General features: G+C 37.1%; 1 protein-coding gene across 14 annotated transcripts in view; it reads right to left on the minus strand.

Annotated features, from left to right (window-relative positions):
* EPHA7 (EPH receptor A7) overlaps positions 1-25,540 on the minus strand; it is a 166,153-nt gene that overhangs the window by 22,880 nt on the left and 117,733 nt on the right. For 9 of the 14 annotated variants that reach the window (XM_086876559.1, XM_086876555.1, XM_086876553.1 and 6 more), the window contains 9 exons: positions 24,135-24,259; positions 20,404-20,572; positions 12,413-12,521; positions 11,661-11,716; positions 7,693-7,818; positions 3,348-3,533; positions 2,725-2,786; positions 1,481-1,690; positions 232-381 (listed from right to left, as the gene is read on the minus strand). In XM_086876559.1, coding sequence (XP_086732685.1) covers positions 232-381; positions 1,481-1,690; positions 2,725-2,786; positions 3,348-3,533; positions 7,693-7,818; positions 11,661-11,716; positions 12,413-12,521; positions 20,404-20,572; positions 24,135-24,259 — 1,193 coding nt within the window. The remainder of the gene's footprint in view (positions 1-231; positions 382-1,480; positions 1,691-2,724; positions 2,787-3,347; positions 3,534-7,692; positions 7,819-11,660; positions 11,717-12,412; positions 12,522-20,403; positions 20,573-24,134; positions 24,260-25,540) is intronic. The other 5 variants (XM_086876554.1, XM_086876550.1, XM_086876552.1 and 2 more) reach the window with 1 other exon arrangement.

Raw genomic sequence — 25,540 nt, forward strand, 5'->3', positions numbered from 1 at the left:
AATCTACAATATATATGTGGCAAAAAAAAAGGTTTTGATTTTAGTAATAAGTGAAAGCTCTGTAAATTTTTCATTTTGTGACAACCACACAGTACTTTGATAACTCTTATTTCTAAACCAACATTTTATGCATTTATAGTGAAATAAGTATGTATGTGTTTCCAATATGTAATTGTTGTTTTACTGACACACACCCACACTACACCTACACCTAGGAACAGACAAACCTACATCTTGATTTGACATGTCCCAGTAAGGCCGTTCTCCATAAGACATTACTTCCCACATAACTATTCCATAACTCCACACATCACTTGCTGATGTAAATTTGCGGTACTGAATGGCCTCTGGAGCTGTCCATCTCACTGGAATTTTTCCACCCTATTGGAAAAAAAAGAGAAAAAAAGAAAAAAAAAAAAAGGAAGAAATTTCTCTTTTTCACCCATGGAATTTTCAAATCATTTTCCATAGAATGAATTTACAGTTATTTCTAACAACATCAAGAGCAGCAGAGCAGCACTTACACAATCTGCTATGGTTGACCAATTGAAGAATTTTCAGGGTTGCCTAAGGAAGTATCTTAAAAACACTTCGAATATTAATACTTAGATACTTGTATAAGCTAAGTTGGATGAATTTCTCTGGAAGTGCTTATCCCTCCACTGATTTTAAAGGGCTGCTTAGATGTCTGATGCACACTAGCTGTTTAACTCCTGGCTGCCTGAAGCTCGGTGAGGGGAATCCCAGCCTGGGCACATCCATCCCATTGAATTGTAATTTGTGTCCTCTGAAATCTTGGTCTGACATTTTTAAACCATGATCCCACTTAGAGCCCAAAGGCAGGAGTGACAGCCGTGAACACCGGTGTGGTTTCCTGCATCCCTGTGCCTGTCGGAGCAGATTCCAGGGGCCCCTCCTTCCCTCAGCATGGGAAAATAGGTACAGGGAGGCCCCATGGGTGGGAATGTGGAGATGGCTCAACAAAAGAATAAAGAGCACAGTGTGCTTGATGAATGCATATTTAAGAAAAGTGTCCCACCCAAAAGCAAGGGAAAATATAGGAGGTGAGCTTTGTCACAGATTAGCCTCAAGCTAGTCAACCCTTTAGTGAGATAAAATCTAGCCTGCAAAATAGTAGTAGTTACAAATATTTTAATTGACTCATAGCAAATTAGATGTTTAAAATTTTTGTGGGTAAAACTTCCTTATTTGTTCAATCAGAAAATCATGAGGAATGGAATAATGAAGATACTGTACAAAATTTTTAGTACTTTGTCAAATAAAAATGTATGTTCTTACAAAAATATTATCTCCTAATTAGAGACAGATTTCTGTAGAGACTCTTCCTTTTGACTGGTTAACCTCCTCCCCCCCATCAATTAATGTATTTTCCATATCTAAACTATCCAGAAGATACACTTCTTATAAATAACCAGATCTCAAAAGTATTATTATATTAAAACCCATTGATTTATCTTACAGTTGTAGTGTAGACAGCCTCTGGATCATCTTCTATAACTCTGGAAAGGCCAAAGTCTGATACTTTACAAACAAGGTTGCTGTTGACAAGAATATTGCGTGCTGCAAGATCCCTGTGTACATATCCCATATCGGCCAAATATCTCATTCCAGCAGCAATTCCTCTCAACATTCCCACTAGCTGAATAACAGTAAATTGCCCATCATGTTTCTGGAGAGAAGAAAGGAGCAGCAATTCTTGTTAGTAATGCTGAGAAGAGAAGTAAGAATTAGTTTTACGACTTCAGCTTTCCACTTATTTTACTCCTTCTGTGGCAAAGAAACTCACTTCGAACACACCTTCTTCAGAGATAAAGCAGTGTATCCAGTTAAGAAATTTGTGCATAATTAATGCACTGATAGTAACAGAACTTGCTAACCACCACGTATTTCTCGCTAACTTGTGGCAAGTCACTTCTAAGAGAGATTATCTAATGAAGATCTCCTAATGTTCTTATTGCTTGCTTCTATGCTCTTCATCTCTCAGAATAATTATTTGTATCAAGAAAATAAGAACTATCTCCTTTTTGTAACCCCAGCTACTTAAAATTTTCATTCAGAGCTTGGAGCGTATTAAAAAATAAAATCTGTTCCTGCATATCTGGTAAGGAGTCAGAACTGGCGAGTTCAGAACATGCTTAAAAACATTAAATTGTTCTGAATGCACATTTATTCTTTATTTGTTCATCTCTTAAACAGAATCATAATTCATTTAGGGATTCTTTTATGCTGATTTCCACCATGCTGCCACAGTAAAATCCTGCTCCCAAAAGGCAGAAGATCTGGCTTCAGGTATCAGTGTTTTTAATTTCAACTGGTGGCTATAGTAACACCCACCATGTCTATGCCACATTAAATCACATAAATTCCTAGAATGTTCCCACATGTTCCTGTCTGATCCTCTAATTTCTGATCTGGTTTTGCTGAAATAGCATAGAGAACCTGCTAGCATTTGTCAGAACTCCATTTCAAACTGAAAACCATTTTAATTATACTTAAGTAAATACAATAAACATAATATAATAATATTATATTAATAATAAACATAAACACAATACAAATATAATATATATTTTAATTATATTTAATTAGATAGGCATGTATGCATATATATATGCACAGGTATAAGACTTATTTTTAAAAGTGTCAATATATAATATATGTCATTTTAATTATGCTTATATATGTTTTAATTTTGGTACTCACCCTAAGAAATGCATCTAAGGCCCCATTCTCCATGTATTCTATTACAATCATGACTGGTTTCCCTGAAAGAAAAGAAGGCAGATATTTGAGAATTGTAAAACAAATGGAGTGCCTTTTTTTGATAAAGCACACACTATATTCCTTTGAAGGACTGAATCATTCAGACATTGAACATTTCTGAGCCCTCAAGCACTGTTACAGAGCTCTAATTTCTTACATATCTGCATGGAAAGTGGTCATGATTCATAAAATCGAACCATACAAATCAAAAAGTCAGTGTGTTCTCCTAACTCCTGCTGTGTGAACAGGACTCTGGAATAATGACACTTCAGATAATATGAAAGGACATGAGAAACTTTATCTCTCTGCATGGTCTTTGAGGCTAAATGAAACTAGAGAAATAATACGTTTCAAAGTACTTCATCTTTTAATCATGCGTGCATCTAAATTTTTTTCCTCAGGTTGTAGCATAAAGTAAGTATTGTTTTAGTTAGTTACGCATCAGGAGAAAATCCATTAGGAGTGTGCAGCCTGTTCATAATTTGAATCTTTGACCATGAATAAGGCAGAGTAATTTCTGCCATCGTGTTGTTACCTGACTGACAGACCGAGCTGCTGCTTACCTCTGGTAACAACTCCTTCCAGGTGAACCACGTTGGGATGGTCAAACTGCCCCATGATGCTTGCTTCACACAGGAAATCTCTCCTCTGCTTTTCAGTGTAGCCAACTTTCAGAGTTTTTATGGCTACTGCAACGTCTCTCTTGCCTGGAAGCTTCAGACGCCCACTGCACACTTCACCAAACTCTCCTAAAATGAAGTAGATCAATGCTGAATTACTCTGAACACCAGTATTTTTTTTAGGCCTTGATTCAAATAGCCACCTAAGTGTGTGTTTAAATTTAATGTGTTCATATTTGAAATGGATTACTTTGGCATGTGCCTTAAATGAATTGCTGACCCTTACGGAATAAACACTTCAGCTAAGCCAACTGACAGGACTGTTATTTGAATATTTTAAAAGACTTGTTAGTAATTTCTTGCATTTTTTTCAAAAACAGAAAAAAACAAAAAGTGGCTTTCATAAGAAAACACTATTGTTGAAATAGTAATACCATTCCTAAGAAAAAATGTCATTCTGCTCTATGTGGTTTCCTTGCTATCTTTAGTTGCAAGGGGATTTTTTCTTTCAAAAGGCAGCTCTTGCAGAGCTGCTTTTAATTTAGCATCCTTATGGTGTTAAATGAAGCACTACATTATTACCTTCAAGCCAGGATAATTTACTTTACAGATTATGAAATTAAAGGTGTGACTTATAACAATTTTGTTACATTAAACAAACACAAATAAATGCTGCAAGTTTGTAAAAGGTTCTAAACTAACAGACAATTGGAATTTGAAGAAGCCTGCGATAAAAAAGACCAAACAGCCAGCAAGAATATAAAAAAAAATGCCCCAACAACCAAATCTGGAAGAGAAGTAATTGGATTCCATCAGACAGGAAAGAGGATGGAAGCATGTGAGATGTGGAGCTGAATGGCAATATATCTACCTCACTATTAACAAGATTATGAAAGATTTAAGAATTGTTCCTTGCCTCACAGCTGTGTCAGCAGACAGCAAAACTGAGATCTCCAATTCTGCAGACAGGAAGAGAAATCTCCTTGTATACATAGAAGAAGAGGGTAGTAATATATGTTACTGAATAAAAGTCAACATCTCTTTAAAAAGAAAGATTAACCACGAAAGTATTTAATAAACTGGTACTTCACAAATTCATCTGGATTTTGAGGGATATGGTTCCAAGTCTCTCCTCTAAATCAAATCAAGTCAGAAATTTATCTCCTGCATACCTGTGGAGTGTCTTAAGATTAAGCTGTTACGTATACACAGGTATGCAGACACGCCTACATCGAAGACATGTTTTAGGATGAGCACTGAAAAAAATGACTGAACTAGACAAGACCTACACAGAGAGTTTGATTAGAGAATCCTTTTGGGAGAAACCTTGTGGGATTAGGATTTTAGTGGACATGCACACTGGCAAAGTGTCTGGCTGTAAGTGGGGGGGAAGTATGCTTGGAAGTTGGGCTGAGTGCCTGAAGAGATAGATGGTGGGGTGCGCTAACGGATAGGCTGCAAAAGGTCTTGTTTATGATACCGTCATTATTTGAACACTAATGTTCTCCTATCAGCCCCAAATCGAGCTTTGGGAAAGAAAAAAGCAGTACCTGGATCTTGGCTTCACAGTTCATCTAGAAGGGTAGAACTTTGACCATGCCTTTGGCCATTCTTAACTGACTTGTTTGAGCAAATCTCCACTCAGTGTGGCTCTTTTCACAAACCTTCTAGGAGATGACTGCATATAGAATCAAATTCCTGTCCCTCACATTCTTAGCTAGCTGAACCAAGGCTTGCTCAAATCAAGTCCATATACCTCTGCTATTACCGTCCTGTACCTAAGCTAATTGACCACACAAGTGTTCCTGCTTGCATATTATCCTCAACCATCCTTGGGCACTGAGCTAAGAATGCCATGAGGTACAGCTGCTATAAGCACAACAACTAGCTGCTGATGTCCCTAGCTTGGTGCCTTAACCTCCCTCCTGCACTTCATTAGCAACATGGATGACTATTAATGAATTTACCACTCACCTCACCCACAACCCCTGGCTGCAAGAACTACCTAAAGGGTAACCATTTTCTCTAGCAGTACTTTCTGAAATTGCTTCATTCCATGCCGAAAACAAGATGTGAGTATAGAGTGTGTCTGTGTGCTTGTGATATTTCAGAGCCAGGTAATTAGGATACTTGGCACAGGGGACACTAAAGCTTAACTCCTTTCCAGCTCTCTGCGATCTGATTTTGATTGATTTCCAAAGGCAGATCACACACACTTGGGCAAACCAGAAACTTCAGCTTGTATGTTATGCATTTCAGGCCAGGATGCTAGCCAACGAACTACTTTTATTCCCAAGAAAATAGTATATTCAGCTGAAATGATGCCCAAAAATAAACCAGAAAATATGACAACAAGAGAGGGAATACTGCACAGCCGCACAGCCACTAGCTCAGCATGTCAACAAAGCAGAGGCTAAAACAAAGGATGTGTGGTATGAACAACTTAACTTAGTGGACACCATATTCTGTATCTGACAGGTGGCCACAGCAGGATGGTAATGAAAATGTTGGCAAGGAAAGCACATATCCCTCATGCAAATTGAGCACAAGCATACTTGCACCCTGTTTGTGTCTGAGAGACGTGGCACTACTCAATAGTTGATGTGGCCAGCATTGCTGATGCATACTGAGATTGCTAAGTGGCTTTTCTGGTGCTGTCAATAGCAGAAATTCCATATTCTTCTTTGATTCATGAGTTTCAGCTGCTGCTTTGGGTCTGTTTGCTTCTGTTGTTCCTGGACTGCATTTCATTTCACTCCTGTTTGCTATTTACATCAACAGGTTAAAGCCATAGCTAAACACGATACAGAATATGCTTTCACCACTGCACTCTCAATTAACTTTCTTCAGATTGACTACTGACACACGTTAGTTGCTTTTTTCTATCAATTATACTCATTAAAATCAACAATAAATTCATCTGCAGTCAAGAAAATTAACACTCTGGAATTTTTCATAACAGTGAAAATACATTTTAAACTGTATACTCTGAAGCTCAAGTGTTTTCAGCATTTTTCTCAGAAGGCATTAGCAAAATCCAACTGAATATATCTTTGTGCTCCGATCTGTTGCTATGCTGGTAGCTTTTTAACTCAAAGCAAAATATAAAGCTCAGCAATTTTTCTATGCTAATCTTGCATATTGTGTATTTATTAGAAAAGATGCTGCCATTCTGGCATCACAAAAATGACTAGTTAGCAAGGGCTGGATTCTTATGCTCTTACTCATCAAAGGAATAATTTGCTCAGCAGTGTGGTTAATTTCAATGGTACTACTCCTTGATTAAGACATGCTTCAACATGACTGAAGTTACTTTAAAAAGGCATTCTGAATTCTAAGCGTAAAGATTTTTTTACAAGTAAAACAACTTATTCTAGAGATATTTCTTCTTCTGTTTTTAAATAATACCCCAATATGTAATTTACAGTACCAAACTATAGGGTGATTTAAAAAGTATTCTACCAATACTTATATAAAACAACAGGAAAGCAAAAGAACATTTCCTCCAGGAATCCAAAGTATTTGATATTTTTCTTACTCATGGAAACTTAATTTCACGACATGGAGTAGTGCAATAAAAATGTCACGTATCTTATTAATGCAAACAAATGAAACTGCCTTTTTAGAGCATGAACACCATGGCTTAAGTAGGTGGTAGACAGTTCAATAGGAAAAAAAAAGCAATGTAGTGCTGGTGCAATTACAATCAGTCATAAGAAGTTAAACAATAACTTTTTGTATTCATAAAATATCAAAAAGAAAAATGGTAGAAGAAAAAACAGCCCGAGGGAAGATTGTGTTATACAGAAACAAGACCTTCCTACTCTCCATTTAAGATTTATTAAATAATGGCTGCAGCCAGTTTTCCTTACTCACATGAACAAAGCTGCAGAGGTCAAAAAGCCCCCTTGCAAAAGGCAAGCGAGCAGAAGTTGCACAAATGACTAACGCCTTTATTCTAACAGTAAATTACAGGCAGCACAACTAGCCCACTCCCCCCAGTTCCAATTTTAACAGCAGATACTTGATTAAAAACCCATAAGCTTTCAATGTCAAGCAAGACTTTTAATTTACTCATTTATTTGGGTTTTTTCAGTTGTTGTTGGGCTCTTCCCCTGTTTGTTTTTACATTTTAGAAGCAAGCGCAGCTTCATTGCTCTTAACCACTCTGGCAAATGCAAAAAGTTCTTCTATACCTGAGGTATAATTATTTGCCTGTCATTATGATGTATGAGTTTCGATCCCAGCTAAATGGAACAGTTGAATCAGGAAGCCACGGCAGCCTTACCTGCGCCAATCACACGCTCAATTTTAATACAAGAGGCATCTAGCTCCTTGGCGAATTGATGGACAGCTCTATTTGGGTCCTCGTAGGTTTCAGGGTCAATGTAGGTTTTGGTGCCTGGAAATTTAACTGTAATGATGTAAGAAAGCATGACTGTGATGAAGCAAAAGCACTTATTGTGCAGTCAGCCCAGGAATTTCATTATGCAGAGTGCTCCTTGGAAGACTGAACCTGCTTCCATGCCGCCTGAGCCAGAGCTGCTCTGAGAGGCAACCTTAGTTTTAGGCATCATCTGCAAGCATGCTGACAGAAGTATACACAATCCCATCTCTAAAAAACAACTAACATTAGCATCTGCATCTCCTCTTGAACTGTAAGAAATAATAAATATTAAATAGTGCTTAATGGAATAAAATGCAAGGGTTGAGTGGGAGTAAAAACAAAGCGGGGAAAGGGTATAACACCAGCCGAGGAAGTGAAAGTTTCTTTTCTGCATAAGGACATCTTATCCTCTACACCCAGGATGTGTAAACAGCATTTCTTTGTGTTACTTCTCTCCTCTAGTGGGATTTGAAAGGTTTCTCCAACCCCTTGAATTTGCTCAATCTACTGAATATAATACTGTTTGTAGAGTGTGGCAATAGTCAAACTACTCACAGCACTCAGAAATTGCATCCTTCGGTGTATTTCTTGCACTATAATATGAACATGAGAAAACACCTGTAGTCAACTTGTAAAGGCACAGGAAGGGAAAGTGGCCTCTGTGGCACAATTATCTCCCCTCTCAAGGACCTAAATGAATATGCAGCAACTTGTTTTTTGCTCATTCTTTCTCTACGCTTAGTGCAGCTCAGGCAGCATAGTGCTCTGGCCAGCATGCAGTTTTTTCCCTTAATTTGCTGATGATTCAGGTAAATTATTTTTTGCTATTCTGGTCAAAGTACAAACTCCTGGTGATAGCAGAACAACCCTGGAAATCTATTAATCAAGCAATATTTATGAAATAAATTTGCTCACAAGGATTACACTCTTGAGCTTTAATTAAATCGGTGAATTAATACTCAGTATGAAAATGCAAAAATGTTCCTTTGTTAATTGATATATACAAGATCAGGATCAAAAGTCAATACAAAACATAAATGGTTTTCAGTTGCTCTGTATTCTTTTAATTTAACATAAAATATATTAAATTTGAAAATACATTGAAAAACAGCTTAGTAATCATGTGTATTTTTGTTTTGTATTTCTGTTTTTTATATATATATCTGTATTTATGTTTTAGATGGTATTAATGGCCTAAATCCACAAACCATAAGAAAAGAAACCAAAAACAAACCTAGAGAAATTGTTTCAGTAATAAAAAGAATTTATAGCCAGGGAAATCATTTGAAATGTTGCCCAGATGCTGTTATCTGTCATATGACGCATTTAAATGGATGTTCTTTAGTTGTATTGGAAATTTGTATGCTGAATATTTTTTTTAATTCTAAATATTTAGTTCTTAAAACCAAGAGACAGGACAAAATGAGAATTAAGCAGTGGGTTGACCTCTGGTAGTAGAGCTTTAAGGCAAGGAGATGGAGACATCCCCTTGTGCTTGTGATAAAGGGCCTGGGTTGGAAGTAACCTTGCAAATCTCAAGTGGGCCTCTGATGGTTCTTTGTTCAAGCTGTCATAAAACATTTTGACAGGCCAAGGCCATCCTGGCATAGTAACATGAAATAATGCTGGCCTGCATTTGCAGACATTGTTAGATGAAAAAGGGAGGAGGAAACCAAATATAAATCTGAATTACTTGACTAAACTCCTCCATTGTACTTGTATCTTCAAGTGTAGCACTTGAGGTCAAAGAGAGATGAAGGGAACTGAAATGAGATATATGATGGTCCATTAAATGCACTGCTTTAAAGTCTGCTTTCAAAAATGTTTGCTTGTATGTTTTTGTTCTACGTAAGTGCTTGTTGTAATTTACATTTTTGAAAACCCAGTCTGGCACCTCAGTGCAGAAGAATGTTGTGTAGCTATTACAGAGCAAAAGGCCACCAAACTGGTGTTCACAGCTCTGTGACCAAGCTGGTGACCACAGCATTGGGTTCCATCTCACTCTGTACATGGCTGTCAAATGAAATTAAATGCTACACCTACAATCAACAGATGAAGGAAAACTACTTTGGCAAGAAGTAACTTTTATCTGGTGCCATGATTTAAGGAAGACTGTGTAGGCTCAATATTCAGGCTAAATTGCTAGATAAGCAGATTTCTTGAAAGTAAAATAAGGGAAAGGAACACTTATAAAATGTTACCACTTCTGAATCAACTATCAATTATTAAGTTTTCAAATTAATTAATTTACACTTTTACTGAAATAAAAAAAAAAGTCACCAATAATGGAGGAAAAAATTATTTAATCAGCGTATCCCTTTTGTTTATATACTGACATACAATACATAGTTGATCTTTTCCTTCAAGGACATAATGGGGACTTTAAAAGTAAAAGTAGTAGCTCTTCAGGAGATGTGAAAAGCTTATAATGCATTATGAGAATCAAATTTCAAATCCATCACTCCCAGTAGAGTAGCGTTTAAGTAAAATGAGATTTTTGACAAATTGTTTAAAATCAGCCGCACTGCAAATTGCGTAATAGGTAATTCTTATTTCATTATTATTTTCCACCTTTCTGGCACAGTTTACGAACTGAATGACTAAAGCTGCAATGATGTCACCACTTACTTTGACGCTCACTGCATTTAAACAATTTAGATAGCCATACACTCAGACTTGGGAAATGTGATCAATTTCCAGCTGATTTTTTCAGGAAAGAAAGGTAAAACAGAATCTTTTGAGTGGACCTTTAGCTAGAACTATTCATTTAAAGAGGAATACATTGAGAAAATGCTTAGAATTTATGACTAGCGGCTACTTCCTTTTCCATGTGGCATTACTTTTAGATAATAGCTCATGATTTTAATAAATCCAAAACAAACCCTATTGCTTTCATAAAAAGCATAATAATCTGATGGATTTAAGCTACTACTGCAATCATTGGTAGACAACAAAGGCTAAATACACCACAGCATGACTAAACAGCATGTACTAATATGAGAGTGATCAGGTATGGGAGAAGACTGCAAAGACTGGCATTCTCCTGCATCAGAACTTATGTTCAGTTTAATTCTGTGTTTTTTTCAATTACGGTTGCTCAAAATAATTTTGCAACTTAGTTTAACACACTTCCTGCGTTAATGACGAATTCTGAAACAGATTAAAACATCCCTCTCCCCTTCCATTTTCAACTGTCATGAACCCAAGAAAGATGTGTTTTACTGAGTTTTCCCAGGGTTCTAGTTTAAGTTGAGATGGTAGATATGATTTTAGCAAGAGTGGCTTTAGGTACTATTCTTAGCTAGGCAAGTGAGTCTAGATCACACAACCGTAATGAAGTGGCTGACCTTTCTTTTCATATTAAATATTCTAATTTTAAGGACATTATGTTTTATAAATATTGATGGTGCTACTGTATTCACAGTAGCAGAACACAGCTTTTGAGCAGAACAGCTTCATTTTAGGGTGATGCAGTGACTCACTTTCTTAATCTGTAATTTGCCTGAGGTAAAAAGATCAAAAAGTCACTTAGGCAAAGGTCTCTTGAATACTGCACCCCAGAGGGATCATTAGGACAATGTGAAACATGTATTCAAAGCAACCAAAAGAAAACAAAAAATGCAGAATGAAAACAACAGTATATCATAGACATATATAGAAATAAAACCATCTGTCTGAGCAATGTTGACTTTAATCTGCATTCTTTTTGTGTAGGTCACATTTTTACAGTGTTTAACTTCCCACTTACTATTTACACAGCATTTTTGAATTTCCTATGGCATTATCTATTATGGAGTCTTGGTTTAGTATTGTCTACATTATTGCAATTGGGAATTTTTGAAAGGGGGGAAAAAAAGCAATACACTTACAATGAAAGTAAAGTTCTTCATCCCCTTCTTGATCTGCTTTGCTATAGCCACAATGCCTGAAAAGAAAGGAAAACACCAGTTTTACTAGTAAATAATTATTTACTCCTCACATCTAAAGTCCTGACAAAATCAGTTCTGCAGGCTGGGATTTTCAGGCACTGAGCACCTAACTTCTGTAGGCCCTTTGAAACTTTCACCTATAATTCTATTGACAGCAGAGTTTTAAATAAATCATGAACAGTTGCAATCAAAAGGCTTTTGTATCAAATACCAGTCAGGACAGGTCCTAGAGAAAAAAATTCTAGTTCTGGTAAAAGGCTTCTACAGATAAAACAGAGGATTAAAGAACTTGAAAGTAGAGCACTGTTTTACATGAGGTTATTCTTAAACTTACTGCTGTGTCTCTTTTTCTTGAATGTAAAGTCATTTAAAGGCTGATCAGATAAAGTGTCAGACTTCTCCATGTGAGAAAACTGAACAGAAAGAGAGACTTTGAGCAGTACAGGTAAAGAACCTGCTAGGGGTTCCTTTTAAAGCACATTTACATAGGACAAAAAGAACATCTTGATACAAGTATTGTGCCAAAGTAAAAGGACAAACCATATAATTGATAACAGGATTTAAATGAAAACTGTTCCTACTAAGAATTATTTCTGTTTCAGTTTTGCAAATTACTATCTCAGGTTTGACTGTGTCTCAAGAGTTCACAAGAGTGGTGTCAGATGTGCTCACATCCATCAAAGATGCAATACCTTCGTCCGATGATGAATCCAAACACCATGAAGACCAGGATGATAGTTCCCGCCACAGCAACCACAGCTATGATAATAACAGGATTCTGTTCACTGGAAACAGCTGTGGCTACAAACAGAGCACAGAGCTGAGATTAGTTAAAAACTAATCCCTACTAAGGGACCTCAAAAATTTAAGTCAGTCATCACGAATTGTTGACTGTCTACTGTTGTAGACTGCCTTTGTCTGAAACAATTCCATTGATAAAGTTAGTCTAAAGAAGGGCCTCTATTGGAAATTCAACTAAATGCTGTATGAATTAATGATTGTCTACATTGAATAAAAAGAAGCCAGGATGGAATTTCCTTGACCAAATTGGTACAGCCATTAGCTGAAAGCCAGCACCACTAGCATCAGTCACTTCCACTCCCTACTACTACTTTGCTGCATGTGTTTTGACTCCTTCCTTAAAGGGGAGTCTGAATATCCCTGTAAGAAGGGACAGCAGGAGGGTAATCCCTAACTCTGCTCCTAGCCTCCCCTTCAAAACTCATTGATATGACTTTGAGGGTTTCCAAGGAAATAGTGTCTTTAAGAAAAATGTTTGAGCTGAAAAACTATTAACATAGATTTTCTAGGTAGCATACTTCAATCTCCTACTGCTATTAATCATTGTAAATGGCTATTATTACTTACCATTTGTTTCTGTTAGCAACAAAAAGGTGCTTCCACATTAACACAAAATGGAATTCTCCATGCTTCAGAGAATTTACATGCTAAAATATCCACACTATTGCTCTTTTTATTCAGATGTGCCCATTATATTAATATATGCAAATGTGTACATGTCACATTAATGTAAACTGAGGATGTAAATACTTAGCCTGAGAAACCCTGAGTTAAAAACACTGTTTGCCTGACATCTAATAAGGGTGGCCATGTACTCAGACACATTAAATAAGCACAGGTCTCCTGAACTCTGTGGAGATGCACTGGTTTGTAACAGTGAGGATCTGAACCAGGAGATGAATAGAGGATAAGACATGAGGGACTGCGTGAGAGTCAGCAGGAATCACAGAATCACAAAATCATAGAATCATTTGGATTGTAGAAAACCTCCAAGATCATCAAGTCCAACCTTTGACTGAACACTACTATATCAACTAAACCACAGCAGTAAATGCCACTTAGATTGGCACTTGGAACACCCCTCTGGGTGGCCCTTTCCAATGCCTAATCACTATGGATGTTAACTATGAAGCAGGGAGCACAGTGCCTGTGGAGTAGCAGGCCACAGAACCTTCTCAGTCTCGCCTGAGAAAGTGGCCTGGGAATTCATAAGGAGGAATTAAAACAATCCTCACAGATAGAAGACAGCCTTGCAGGTGCTGTTTGTCAGTTTCTTGTTTCCTTGCAAGAGAAGGTCGAGGGGTGGTGAGCCCCACTGACCAATGATGGTGATGTGTTAGTTTACTAACCAATAAGAGTTTTTCTTTTCTGCACTTTCACATATCGGTCTATAAAAAAGATCTGAAGTAATAAACCTTAAGAGAAAAAACTCTCCTGTTCAACACACAAAAGAGTCTGTGTCATTCTTCTCGCTGTTCCCAATAGATTGACAAATCACCTGGCCAGTGACAACTTCGTGACATCCCCTGGTGCATCTTGAGGCTCTGTCTTCTTGTCCTGTCACTAGTTGCTTGGGAGAAGAGACTGAGCCCCACCTTACACAGAGCTCCACTCAGGCACCTTTAGAGAGTGGCTCCTCCCTGAGCCTCCATTTCTCCATGCTAAACAACCCCAGCTCCCTCAGCTTCTCCTCACCAGACTTGTGCTGCTGCAAGCTCTGTCACCCTTCTCTGGACACGCTGCAGAAATTCAGTGTCCTTTTCAAAGTGAGGGGCCCAGAAGTGGACACAGGACCTATGGTGTGGCCTTACCAGCACCAAATACAGAGGCATGACCACTATCCAAATCCCACTGGTCACAGTATTTGTGAAACAAGCCAGGATGCCACTGGCCTTCTTGGCCACCTGGGAACACACTTCATGTTCAGCCAGCTGTTGATCAGCTGAGCCACTTTCACTGAGCCACTTTCCAGCTACTCTTCCACTGGCCTGTAGTGTTGCATGAGGTTGTTGTGACCCAAGCACAGGTCAGGTTTTGCCTTACAAACCTCATACAGCTGTCTTTGGCCCATCAATTCAGACTGCCCAGATCCCTCTACAGGAATTTCCTATCCTCCAGCAGATCAACACTCCAGTCCAACTTATTGTCATCTGACAGCTTAATGAGGGAGTCCAAATCATCAGTTATAATATTATAATAATACTACAATAAAGATATTATAATATTATATATAACTATTGTATATTATTTATTATATTATAATATTATATATATTATAATATTATGACTATATCATAATAAATATAACAGGAGTAGCCCTATCACTGAGTTTAGGGGAGCCCCACTAGTGACCATCCACCAGCTGGATGTAGCACCATTCACCACCACCCTCTGGCCTGGCCATCCAGCTATTTTTTAACCAGCAAAGAGTGCTCCTCTCTGACCCATGGGCTGCCAGTCTCTCCAGAAGAATGATGTGGGAGTCAGTATTGAAGGCTTTACTGAAGTCCATGTGGGCTACATCCCCTAAGCAGGTAACTTGGTAATAAAAGTAGATCAGGCTGGACAAGCAAGACCTGCCTTTCCTAAGGCCAAGGTGGCTCCAAGGTAGCTGTACCTGATCCATTTGTTGTCCTGTATGCACTGTGTGATCGCACTCAAGCTGATCTGAATCATGTCCTTCCCTGGCACCAAGATCAGGCTAACCTCAGCCTGTAGTTCTCCAGACCCTCCAACCCTTCTTGTAGATGAGTGTCACATTGCCCAATCTCCAGTTGTCTGCGACCTCAGCCTTTTCCTCATCCTTAGTTACACTCCTCCACATCAAGAAAAGGATGGATATTTTCCTTGACCCTCTTTTTGTCGGCAATTTATTTATAAAAAACACTTATTATCTTTCACAACAGTGGCCAAATTGAGTTCTGGTTGAGATTTCACCTTCCTAGTTTTCTCTCTACATGACCTAATAACATCCTTATATGCTTCCTAAGTTGCCTGGCTCTTTCTTCCAAAGGTCATAAACTTTTTTTTCCCCTGAGTTCCAGTGAAAGATCCCTACTCAGACATGCCAGATTTCTTCCCCACTGGCTCACCTTTGAGCACACAGGGATAGCCTGCTTCTGTGCCTACAAGATTTCCTTCCATCTCCCTGTTTGTTACCCGTACTGTGTGCACTGGTGTAGATGCACTTCAGTTGTGCTGATTTCACCCCAACACTGGCATGCCACCCCCAGACTCACCTCTAGCGAGCCTGGTCTTACCCCCTTCCCCTTTCAAACCTAGTTTAAAGCCCTGTCAATCAGCCCTGCAAACTCATCAATCCTTTTCCCCCTTTTTAGACTGGTGAACCCCATCTGTTTCCAGCAGACACTCCCACGACTGAAATGCAGCCAACAGGTTAAAGAGAAGGAAAAAAGGAAACCAAACTGATAGCTGATTAACTAAATGAATGGTATGATAATATGGTTTACTGCTGGTACTGGTAACAGAACAGGAATATCTACACCAGTATTTATGAACTCCACAGAACTGAGTTCCTGTTACACACTTCAGAGATTCCCATAGAAACAAATAACCCAGACTTTTTTTGGGAGAAGTGAGCCAATCAACATGATTTATTTTGTCACTGACACCGACCTGTACCAACTGTTTCCCCCCAAAATAACAAACCCCTTATTATATACTACACAGATTTAGAATAGTGTTCACTGGAGGGAAATTACACACACATGCATACGCGCACCCTCTAATTTTGTTTCCTGAAGAAACTTGTAATTTTTCTATATTCTCTCTAATGCAAATGAGAAAGTTCACACTATTCCTATAACTCTTTAACTAAAAAAGAATGCTTATCTTTAAGTAACTATAACTTTCTGTGATACACAGGTCAACAGGATGCTACTGTAGACTTGCCTATATTCCACTCATCCAACTTTTAAGAAATCAGTGGTGACTGTCTTGTGCAAGAGCATAGGGGCATAAATCATACAATTCAGTTCCTGTAACTTATCTAGGCCATCAAAACAGACAATCCCAAGGAATGTCAAATTTCTGTAAAATACAGCATTTCCTTAAAAGGTTCCCATCTCTCTGAACTTCACTGCAAGCCTCACTTGGAAGTGAAGAAGAGGCAGCATCATAATGGCCAGGGTGTGAAGCTTCATCCATCCAAAAAAGTTTGGAAAAATGCCCAGCCTGTCACCTAGTCCAGTAGCCAAGATAAGTGCATAGAGGCTGACATATGTGAGTGGGTTGCTCTATGTAAGTGCCTCACAGATTTTGGGTACTGGCACATTGTGGAAGCAAGCAGACAATGTTTTTTGGGCTCTGGAAAATACTGGGGACATGGTACACTGTCGAACTGGTAAGACAGGTGGGATGTAATGTATGATTTATTTTAATATCTTTAAAAAAACAGGGGAGGGGGCTGATTGTGGGCACGGTCTGGTATAAATTCAGTGACAAGATTCAGTGTAAGATATCGGCCTCTGTTCAGGTACTCTGCTGCTTCTCCTGCGTGATGAAGTCAGTCTGTTGGTGTAAGGGTGAATCAGAACACAGCTTCTGGAATGATCCCTGTGGCTTGGCAGAAGCAAAGACTCCATGTTCTTAGAAGAATGATTTAGGATGCAGAAGGTCTTTTCAGGGGGTGCATGCATGGCTCCCTGTTACTGGCAATGCCACAACAGCGATGACAAGGAATCAGCACCAGGACAGGAAAGTCCTTACCTCTGCTTAAATTGTGCTCAGGCTCAGAGGGTGACACAGGGAGCTGGTACTTGGGCATTCAGCAACAGCTGACACCTGATCCCAGTTATGAGATGCACACATCCAATGCACAATGTTTAATATAAAGGACTTAAATCAGCTTTTAAATACATGGTTGTAGGGATGGGGAATACATATCTAAACACCCCAGAGGATTTAGAAAAGGATAACAGCTGAAAATGCTGTGCTGCTGCTCCTGCAACCTTTCCTCATGCAAGAAACTTCAAGAGCACGATTTCTGGAAAAGAATTCATTTTCACCATGAAAGCTCCAGTGATAACGGGATCCATGTATGCCAAGTACTACTTTCTTAAGCATTGTGCTTTACGCCTTCTATATAAATTTGTACTATTGGTATTTCAGACTTTAGAGATCAATTTTACATACGCATAATGCTTCAGTCTTGTTCGATTTAGTCTGATTCAAGGAAAAAGGAAAAAGCAAAGACTTTATGCCAGGTTTTGTCAAGTGCTTCTACTTTAACAGTGAGAGCTGTAAAGAAGTCAAAGATTGCACTCGATGACCTCAGAGGTCTTTTCCAACCTAATTGATTCTGTGATTCTGTAAGTGAAAAAAATCTTCTTCCATTACAAAAAGCAGAGGATCATCTTTAGGTCCACTGGCTACAAACCACTTAACTTGACTTTTAAATACTTCAGTGAACCAAGAGATAGAATTTCCACTTAAGTGGTACTTTATATGTTTGTATGTTTTTCCAGAGGGACTTCTGTTTCTAATAATCAGCCAACAAAAGAATACAACTAAAGCCATTGATTGATCTGTGGCAAACACAGTGTAGAACAGAAATAGTCTGCCTTTATAAAGCATGTTTACTTCATAATTTTGAAAATTTTTCCATAAATATCTATGCAATATCCAACATCTATGATATGATCCAATACAGGTTTAATATATGTTTATTTTACATCTCAGATAATATTAATATAGTGGATATAATTCTTCAGATATTGAAAAGTGGCTATACAGTTTCTATCACAATTCAGAAAATAGCACACGATTCAAAAATCTACTTAACAGCATGAACCAAACAGTTCAAAACAGTGAAACTGCCAGGACAAATCCAGGTAGGCAAAATGACTAACTGAATGTGGCAGTCATTATACGTATTCTTACATAAATATATATCTGTGTACTTTTTTTCTTAAAATATTTTGACATTTTTAAAAGCTTCATTCAGAAATCCACTGGAATAATGGGAAGCCAAAGCCTCTAAACTGTAGCATAACATGGTTTAGTGTTCACTTGCATGGTACTTCCCTTGAGGGATATTCCCCAAGAACAATCCAATAAAGGTGTGCCTTTAAAACGCTAAGAATGAATCTGATGAGTCTGTAAGTTCTGATAAAACTATAAATAAAATATAAAAAATGAATACTTTCATGTAAAACAATTTTAGAAGAGTTTAATGGAATTTTCTATTTTTTACCAACATTTTCATTATTTCTGAAAACTGTACATGGGAAATTTTTGATGTTTATCTTTGCTAGGAATTATATTTTATAATGTATCAAGATAATGGAAAATATGCTACTTTTAGAATTTTCTTTAATGAAAACACAGGACATTTTTCATGGCATCTCAAAGCATATAGCTGGCCTGTGACAAAAGAAACCTGCTGTGCATCCTGGCCAAGAATCTTGGTGGTTTATAAGCATTTTTTCATTATCTGAGTCAGAAAAGGAGTACAGGAAAGTGGTCAGTGATGCATTTATTATAGGATTTCCTAATCTCCCATATGTTGACCAAACTCCAGTCAAAATGGTTTATCTTTGAAATCATCTTTGCTAAGCTTAGCAGCTACCAGTCTGCTTACATTCAGTATGTAAAAAATACTCAGATAATTAAGGAAATGTTGGGGAAATATTTTGATGTACTAATTTTAAACCACTATGGACAATAAATTATCTAATTAGCAGAAACTTATTATGACAGACTTCTAATTTGTTTTCCAGAAAACTATTCAAAATAAGAAATTAATTCTGGCTGTACCTCAGGTTCCCATTTTGCAAAATGGGGATTCTGCTACCGACTCTTTCTACAGATGGGAAGTATGCTATTAGACACAGAGCTAATAATATTAGTAATAACAGCTTACTGCTGCTATTATGATAATTACTGTTTCAATTATGTCTATTAGATATGTGGTATTATTCATTATTTATAGTTTTTATATTCTGTGTGGAACTGAGGTGGAATCAAGACCTAACTACTGTATATTAAGAATAACCACAGGTTGTTCAGGCGACACCTGGCTGCAATTAATAGGACGCAATAATGTGTGTCTGCACTGTCTTATCTAGACTGCTGCACATAGAGGGTATGGCATCCATACCCTTGGAACTCATAGGCTATGTATTCCTATATTCCTAGCCCCAAATCCAGCTGACCTGATGTCAAGGTCAACCTGAAGCAAATTCTCTAAACCAGGGTAACGAAATTTAGGTCTGCAGCATGTTGGAGCTGCCAGGGACACAGTTCCTGTGAAGGGGCTCAGGGCTGCCAGGTCTCACTGATGGAAGAATTTTTTTTGTTACACAGCTCACAACTTATACAAGCCTGAAAGGAACTTAGTATCTTTGAAATTCCCATTTCTTTACTAAACTAAATTGCAAATGAATTCAAAATACACTAAAGATGGACTTACTATATGTGTACACACACATAAACAAAACCACCAAGTTGCTGTCTTTTGGATTTTTTTTTCAGAAAATCAAATGGAAAAAAATACCCTGGAGAAGTCTTTCTGTGTTGAAATCTCCTCCTTCCTTCTCTCCCCAGTTACAGAAGAATACTCTAGTTGAGTTATTCAGCTCACCACTACTCACTTCTCTTGTGGGGAAAAATAAGTGTGTATTTGAATTAGAAAGAAAAAAAAAAAAGTCTTGTGTATTAGAAGGACAGCAAAGGAGAAAAACCTAATGTAACAAATGTAAGTCTCCTTCAGCCAATTATAGGACTAATTTTCATTTTATGGTAAAATAAATTATGGAAGATCATCCTTCAAAACACAATGACAAAAATCCACCTTCTTGTAGAACTAAATTCTTTCTAATAGTAATTATATTGCTTATGACTCTTTCTTTTCTTGCTTTACCTGTGGCTTCTTCCAGTGTGGCAACATCCAGTCTGGGGCTGTAATTTCCATAACCAGCAGCAGTAAAAGCACGAATCTGGAAAACATACACTGTTCCAGGCTTTAGGTTATTAATAGAAGCTGAAGTGGACTTGGTTTTCACTGTTGAATAGGTCCTCTCCCTTTGATCCTGGAAACAGTAAGACAAAAGATTAAATGACATTTACGGATCCAATTTTGTCATGATTGCCCAACCGCAACTGACAGCCAGACTGGGTAGTTTATTTCAATTTGCTGAATGCTCTTTTCCCCCAAAAACAAAAATAAAGCATACTCTGTGGAGTATTACAAAACATTGTCAATGCAATGAAGAGCTCTAAGTGTAACATAAAATTCAAATGGGATGCTCATGTTGTTATTCAGAAAACATCCAAACAATAAATTATCACTTTTTTTGCTTTGATTAAATTTTGTGAAATTTTGATGAGAAATAACTCAACCACAACTTTCCCGGGGAATCTGTGAGGTCAAAACAGTTCAAGGACAGGGAAATTCTTCTTTCCTGGTCAGAACATGACAATCATAGAGCTACACAACCTGCCTTCATTCTGCATTAATTTAGTTTATAGCTGTCAGAATTTTTTTATTTCTAGAGCACTTCAAAGTTATCGGGAATGAAGTCCTAGACATTGTGAAATAAATGGAAAAACTCTGACTGACATCATTACTTTGACATTTTACCCTTCCATCACCTCTAAAAAATACAATATCGTCAATATATAATTGGCTGGATTTTGCATAATTTCTGAGGTCCTTAACTCAGTTTTCACTTCAAATTTTTATCTCTGACTTTTAGTCTTTTCTCAGTTTTAGACTCTAAGGCATAAAGAGGAACCCAGGGAAAGAAGCTCAGTATGACACTCCACAAATTTGAAGCTGAAAGATTGCAAACCCTATGAGTAATAACTCACTTTCAAATAGTACAAAAGCTGTATCACAGATCATTAGAGTATTCAAAAAGCTCTACTTATTCATCACATTTACTGACACAGATTATGTTTCAGCACAGATATGTGAAGCCCTGTTGATTTTTGGTGGCAGATGCAACCCTGATTTGAAGGGCAGAAGAGATGAATTAACCAACCATCTGAATGCACCACATGACCAGAGAAGCATGAGCCGTACGCAGCAGTGCTAATGAGACGGATACAGAGGGAAGGAATAAATCTGTAACTCATTTCAGTAATACTTCACCAGCTAAAAGTGATGGAGAGCTGTCCCCGTCACAGTCAGTAAAGCAACAAAGGGTTTTGCTGAAATACAGGGCTATACAGAACATACATTATTTCTCCTCTCAGATTCAGTAAGGGCTTCTCCTGGTTCTTGCCCAGTCTGTTACTTGAGCAAGCCCACAGTCCTGGCTAGCAACGATTTCCCATATCTAGAATTTTCCATATCTCTCCAAGAGAACTTAAATCATCTGTAAGTGAGGACCATGGTGGAATGTACACTGGTATATGAGAAAGAACAGGAATGCTTGGGAGACGAGAAACAAGAGTAAGGAAATCATAAATAGTCAGGTTCAGGACTGTAAGCCGCAGTGGAATTTCATTTTGGGTTTAGATGCATAAAGAGGCTTATTTGAATTGCCAAAAGTCTTTGTATTCAAAAATAAATAAATAACAAAAAAATAAAAATAACCTGCACTAGAAATCTCACAGGACAGGCTTACTTTGGAGATTTCAAGCAGCTTCCATTCCAGCCCTAGCCAGAAGTGAGAGGTGAAAAACACACTTATCAGAGTATTTCAGAACGACAAAAATGTTTGATTTAATTTGGCTCTAAAAGGAGCTGAAAGTTCAAATCCTTTTATTTTCCTATTTTTTTTAAAGTAGTGGAACAAAACTTAAATGGCCTCTCTTGTTCTGAGTAAGAAGATTATGAAGTAATTTTAAAGCTGAAATGCAATTTTTTGGAAGGAAAACAACCATTTCAATATTTGTGCAAAAATTGCCTCAGTTAAAGTTATATAGTCCAGTTTATCTGTGACTGTTAGAATGAGCTTTTTATTCTCTTGTATTAATTTCACTGTATAAGTATAATACTGGAAGATGTCCTTCCATTAAAAAAAAAAACTTTCTCTTTGTAAACATAGAAAACTGGCAGTGAAATTCTGCTGGTTATTTAAAATGAGTATATAGGGAAAATTATAAAAGCCACATTATAAAAGCTATTATTATATAAGAAGTTGGGTATCTTGGCAATTCTTCTGTCATTTTACACTACCCATTTAAAAGATTTCTTTTATTTGAACAGATTAGAAACTGCTCTGCACATGAAAAAAATCTAAGATTTTTGGTTCTCATTTTTTTTTTTTTTTTTTTGGTTCAGAGGATAATTTTGCCCTTGCTAAATATGTAAAGTTTTAAAAACACTTGGATTTTATTTGCGTGTGTATGTACACACACATGCTGGAGGAACAAAAATTATCTGCTAAATTAATAACATTTCTTCCAAAGAATCATTTAGTGACTAGTACCTATCTGCTAGATTTTGTTATAAGAATCATTAGAATGAACAACTTAAACTGGAAGTTAACATCAACAAATAAAAATGTTATTCCTTTCCCAAATCATATAAAGATCTTTTGATAAGTATATTTGTGTAATTCAGCACTGAAAATGAAATATGACACTTGATAATACATCCAATCTGGGCTGAATTTACCTAATTCTGTGTTACCTAGTAAGCTGACATGCTTTTTTTGATATAGGGGTACTGTTACCTTGCTGGTAGAAATGTCTTCATGACTGACTACAAAGGAGACCCTTTATTAATTTATTTTTTTTTTCATTTTAATTTATTTTCTTTTTTTTTTTTTTTTTCCACAGAATGTTTTATAAAAATTAGGAGTATGTTACGTTATGCAGTCAATTTCCCAGGGAATCTGGAGGAGCCAAACTTAGTCTGGGTCCCATGACAAACGTAGAGCTGCACAACCTGCCTTCACTCTGCTTTCATCCAGTTTACGCTTGTCAGAATTTTTTCATTCTGCAGTACTTCAAAGTTATCATGAATGAAGCCCTAGACATGCTGAAATGAATGGCAAAACTCTGACTGACATCAGTAAGATTGCAATTTCACTCTACCAGAAATAGAGATCACTTCATCTACTATTGAAAAGCAGCCTTCAATTCATTATTGTGTTGAGAGAACAAGTGAAAAAAAAAATAATTCACAGTCGTGGTCCTTTTTAAAAGGACAAATAAGGAATATTTATTTCCTAAAAGCCTAGGAAATGTTTTGAAAGTTTTCAGACATCAAGTAGAAACAGGACAGCTCATAAGGAAATACAAAATGCAGTTGGGAGTTGTACTTGATACATCAAGACTAGAATTACATTGATACAGAAGGAAATGAAACAAGCTTCAAGCACAATGTAGAATAGATGTGAGAACAGCAATATAATGGTAAAAATATCCAAGTACAACTTAACAATTAAAAAAAAAAGTAAAAAAAGGCAGATTTCAAGCATATGTTTCATTTTTAGTGAGCTAAAATACAATATATGAGACATATGATAGCAATAGTAATTGCAGGATTTAGCTAGTTATTAAAAACAAGCAGAATCACTGACTTTGGAGAGACAGGGTAGTTGATAGCTGATGACTTTAACACTGCTCCACAACGCAGCAAGCCAGCATAAAGCAAACAACACATTGTTGCACATTACAGATAATCTTAGCACTTACTTTCTCATAATACTTGATTTCATATTCAGTAATGACTCCATTGGGATGTTCTGGTTCCTGCCAGGAAAGCTCCACGCTCCTCTGCAGCACTCTTTCTTTCATTACGCCACTAACTTGCGAGGGAGCTGTTTGGACAAGATGTGTCAATAAATAAAAAGCAAATTCGTTGGATGCCTAAAATCAAATGTCATTACTGATCCACCCCATGCTGAGCCACCTTCATTAAGGTAAAAGAGAGCACCTTTTCATAGCTCACAATTCAAAGCTAATGAATATTCTAGCAGATCCCTAATACTATTCATAAACTTAGAACAGAAATCGAACTAAAGCGCAAACAGCAAAAGGTGTCAATGTTCCTCCTGTTAGTGCAAAACTGAGATTGATGGGATAGGAAAAACAATTAAGCAAATTAATTCTGATGATGATAGCAAATCAAATTTTTAGATTGATGTGTAGTAAATTAAGAGTCTAAATATTTATTGCATGTGTTTCTGAAATGCACATAAAAACAGAAATAATCTTTTAGAAACAAAATCACATTTTAGGCTGATTTGATATGACTAATTCCAGTTCTGCTTAGAAATAATCTCTTACATTATCTGATTAAGACATGATGGTGATGAAAACAACTTTGTTAAGAGATTAAGCCCACTCTTTTTCGTTAGTTCAAACCCTTCCAGGACATTTTCTCTTCAGAGCTAAGTTTCCATATTTGGTCTTGGCGTTTTTGAAAGTGCAAGACAATTTAAGGAGTAGATCTCATGGAACAAAGGGGACACTGTCTTTCTCCACATCACTCTACAGAGATATAAATAAATGCACACTTTGTGCATGCACATAAACACACACTGAGTTTCCCAATAAATATCGCCCACAAACAAGGACCTTTTGAAATTAAAAAAACCCCACAAACCTAATATAAAAGCATTATAGAGACACTGACTCTCATATAAAAATGTGTAAGGGAATGTAATAAACTGTGAGAGACTGAAAAAATAACTCACTTTCTCAACTTATTTTTAATGAGAAAGACAGCAGATATTTTGCTTATGTGCAGCTCAAAGGAGGCCAAACATCACAGTCTTCCTCAAACATACACACTGAATTTAGAACAGAAGTCCTGTAAAAATACAGCACTTTGAAAAACAACTATGGTATTGGAACCACGCAGAACTGGATCTTGTTCTCATCCAGTTTAATGGAAATCAATTTTGCTCATGCAAAAGATAAAGAAAGAGAGGACCTGACCCTCAGCCCCCTACAGTTAAAAGCTAAATGCCATTTACATGGATAAGGACTTGGTCTTGAGGCAGACTCAGACACAAGAAAGGTGTCTGAGATAAATTTATTAGAAATAATATAATAGAGATAATACTAGAGATATTAAATTAGAGACAAATTTCTAT

Source organism: Cyanistes caeruleus, chromosome 2 (assembly GCF_971803275.1).
Source record: "Cyanistes caeruleus chromosome 2, bCyaCae1.hap1.1, whole genome shotgun sequence".
In the NCBI taxonomy this organism is placed as follows: domain Eukaryota; kingdom Metazoa; phylum Chordata; class Aves; order Passeriformes; family Paridae; genus Cyanistes; species Cyanistes caeruleus.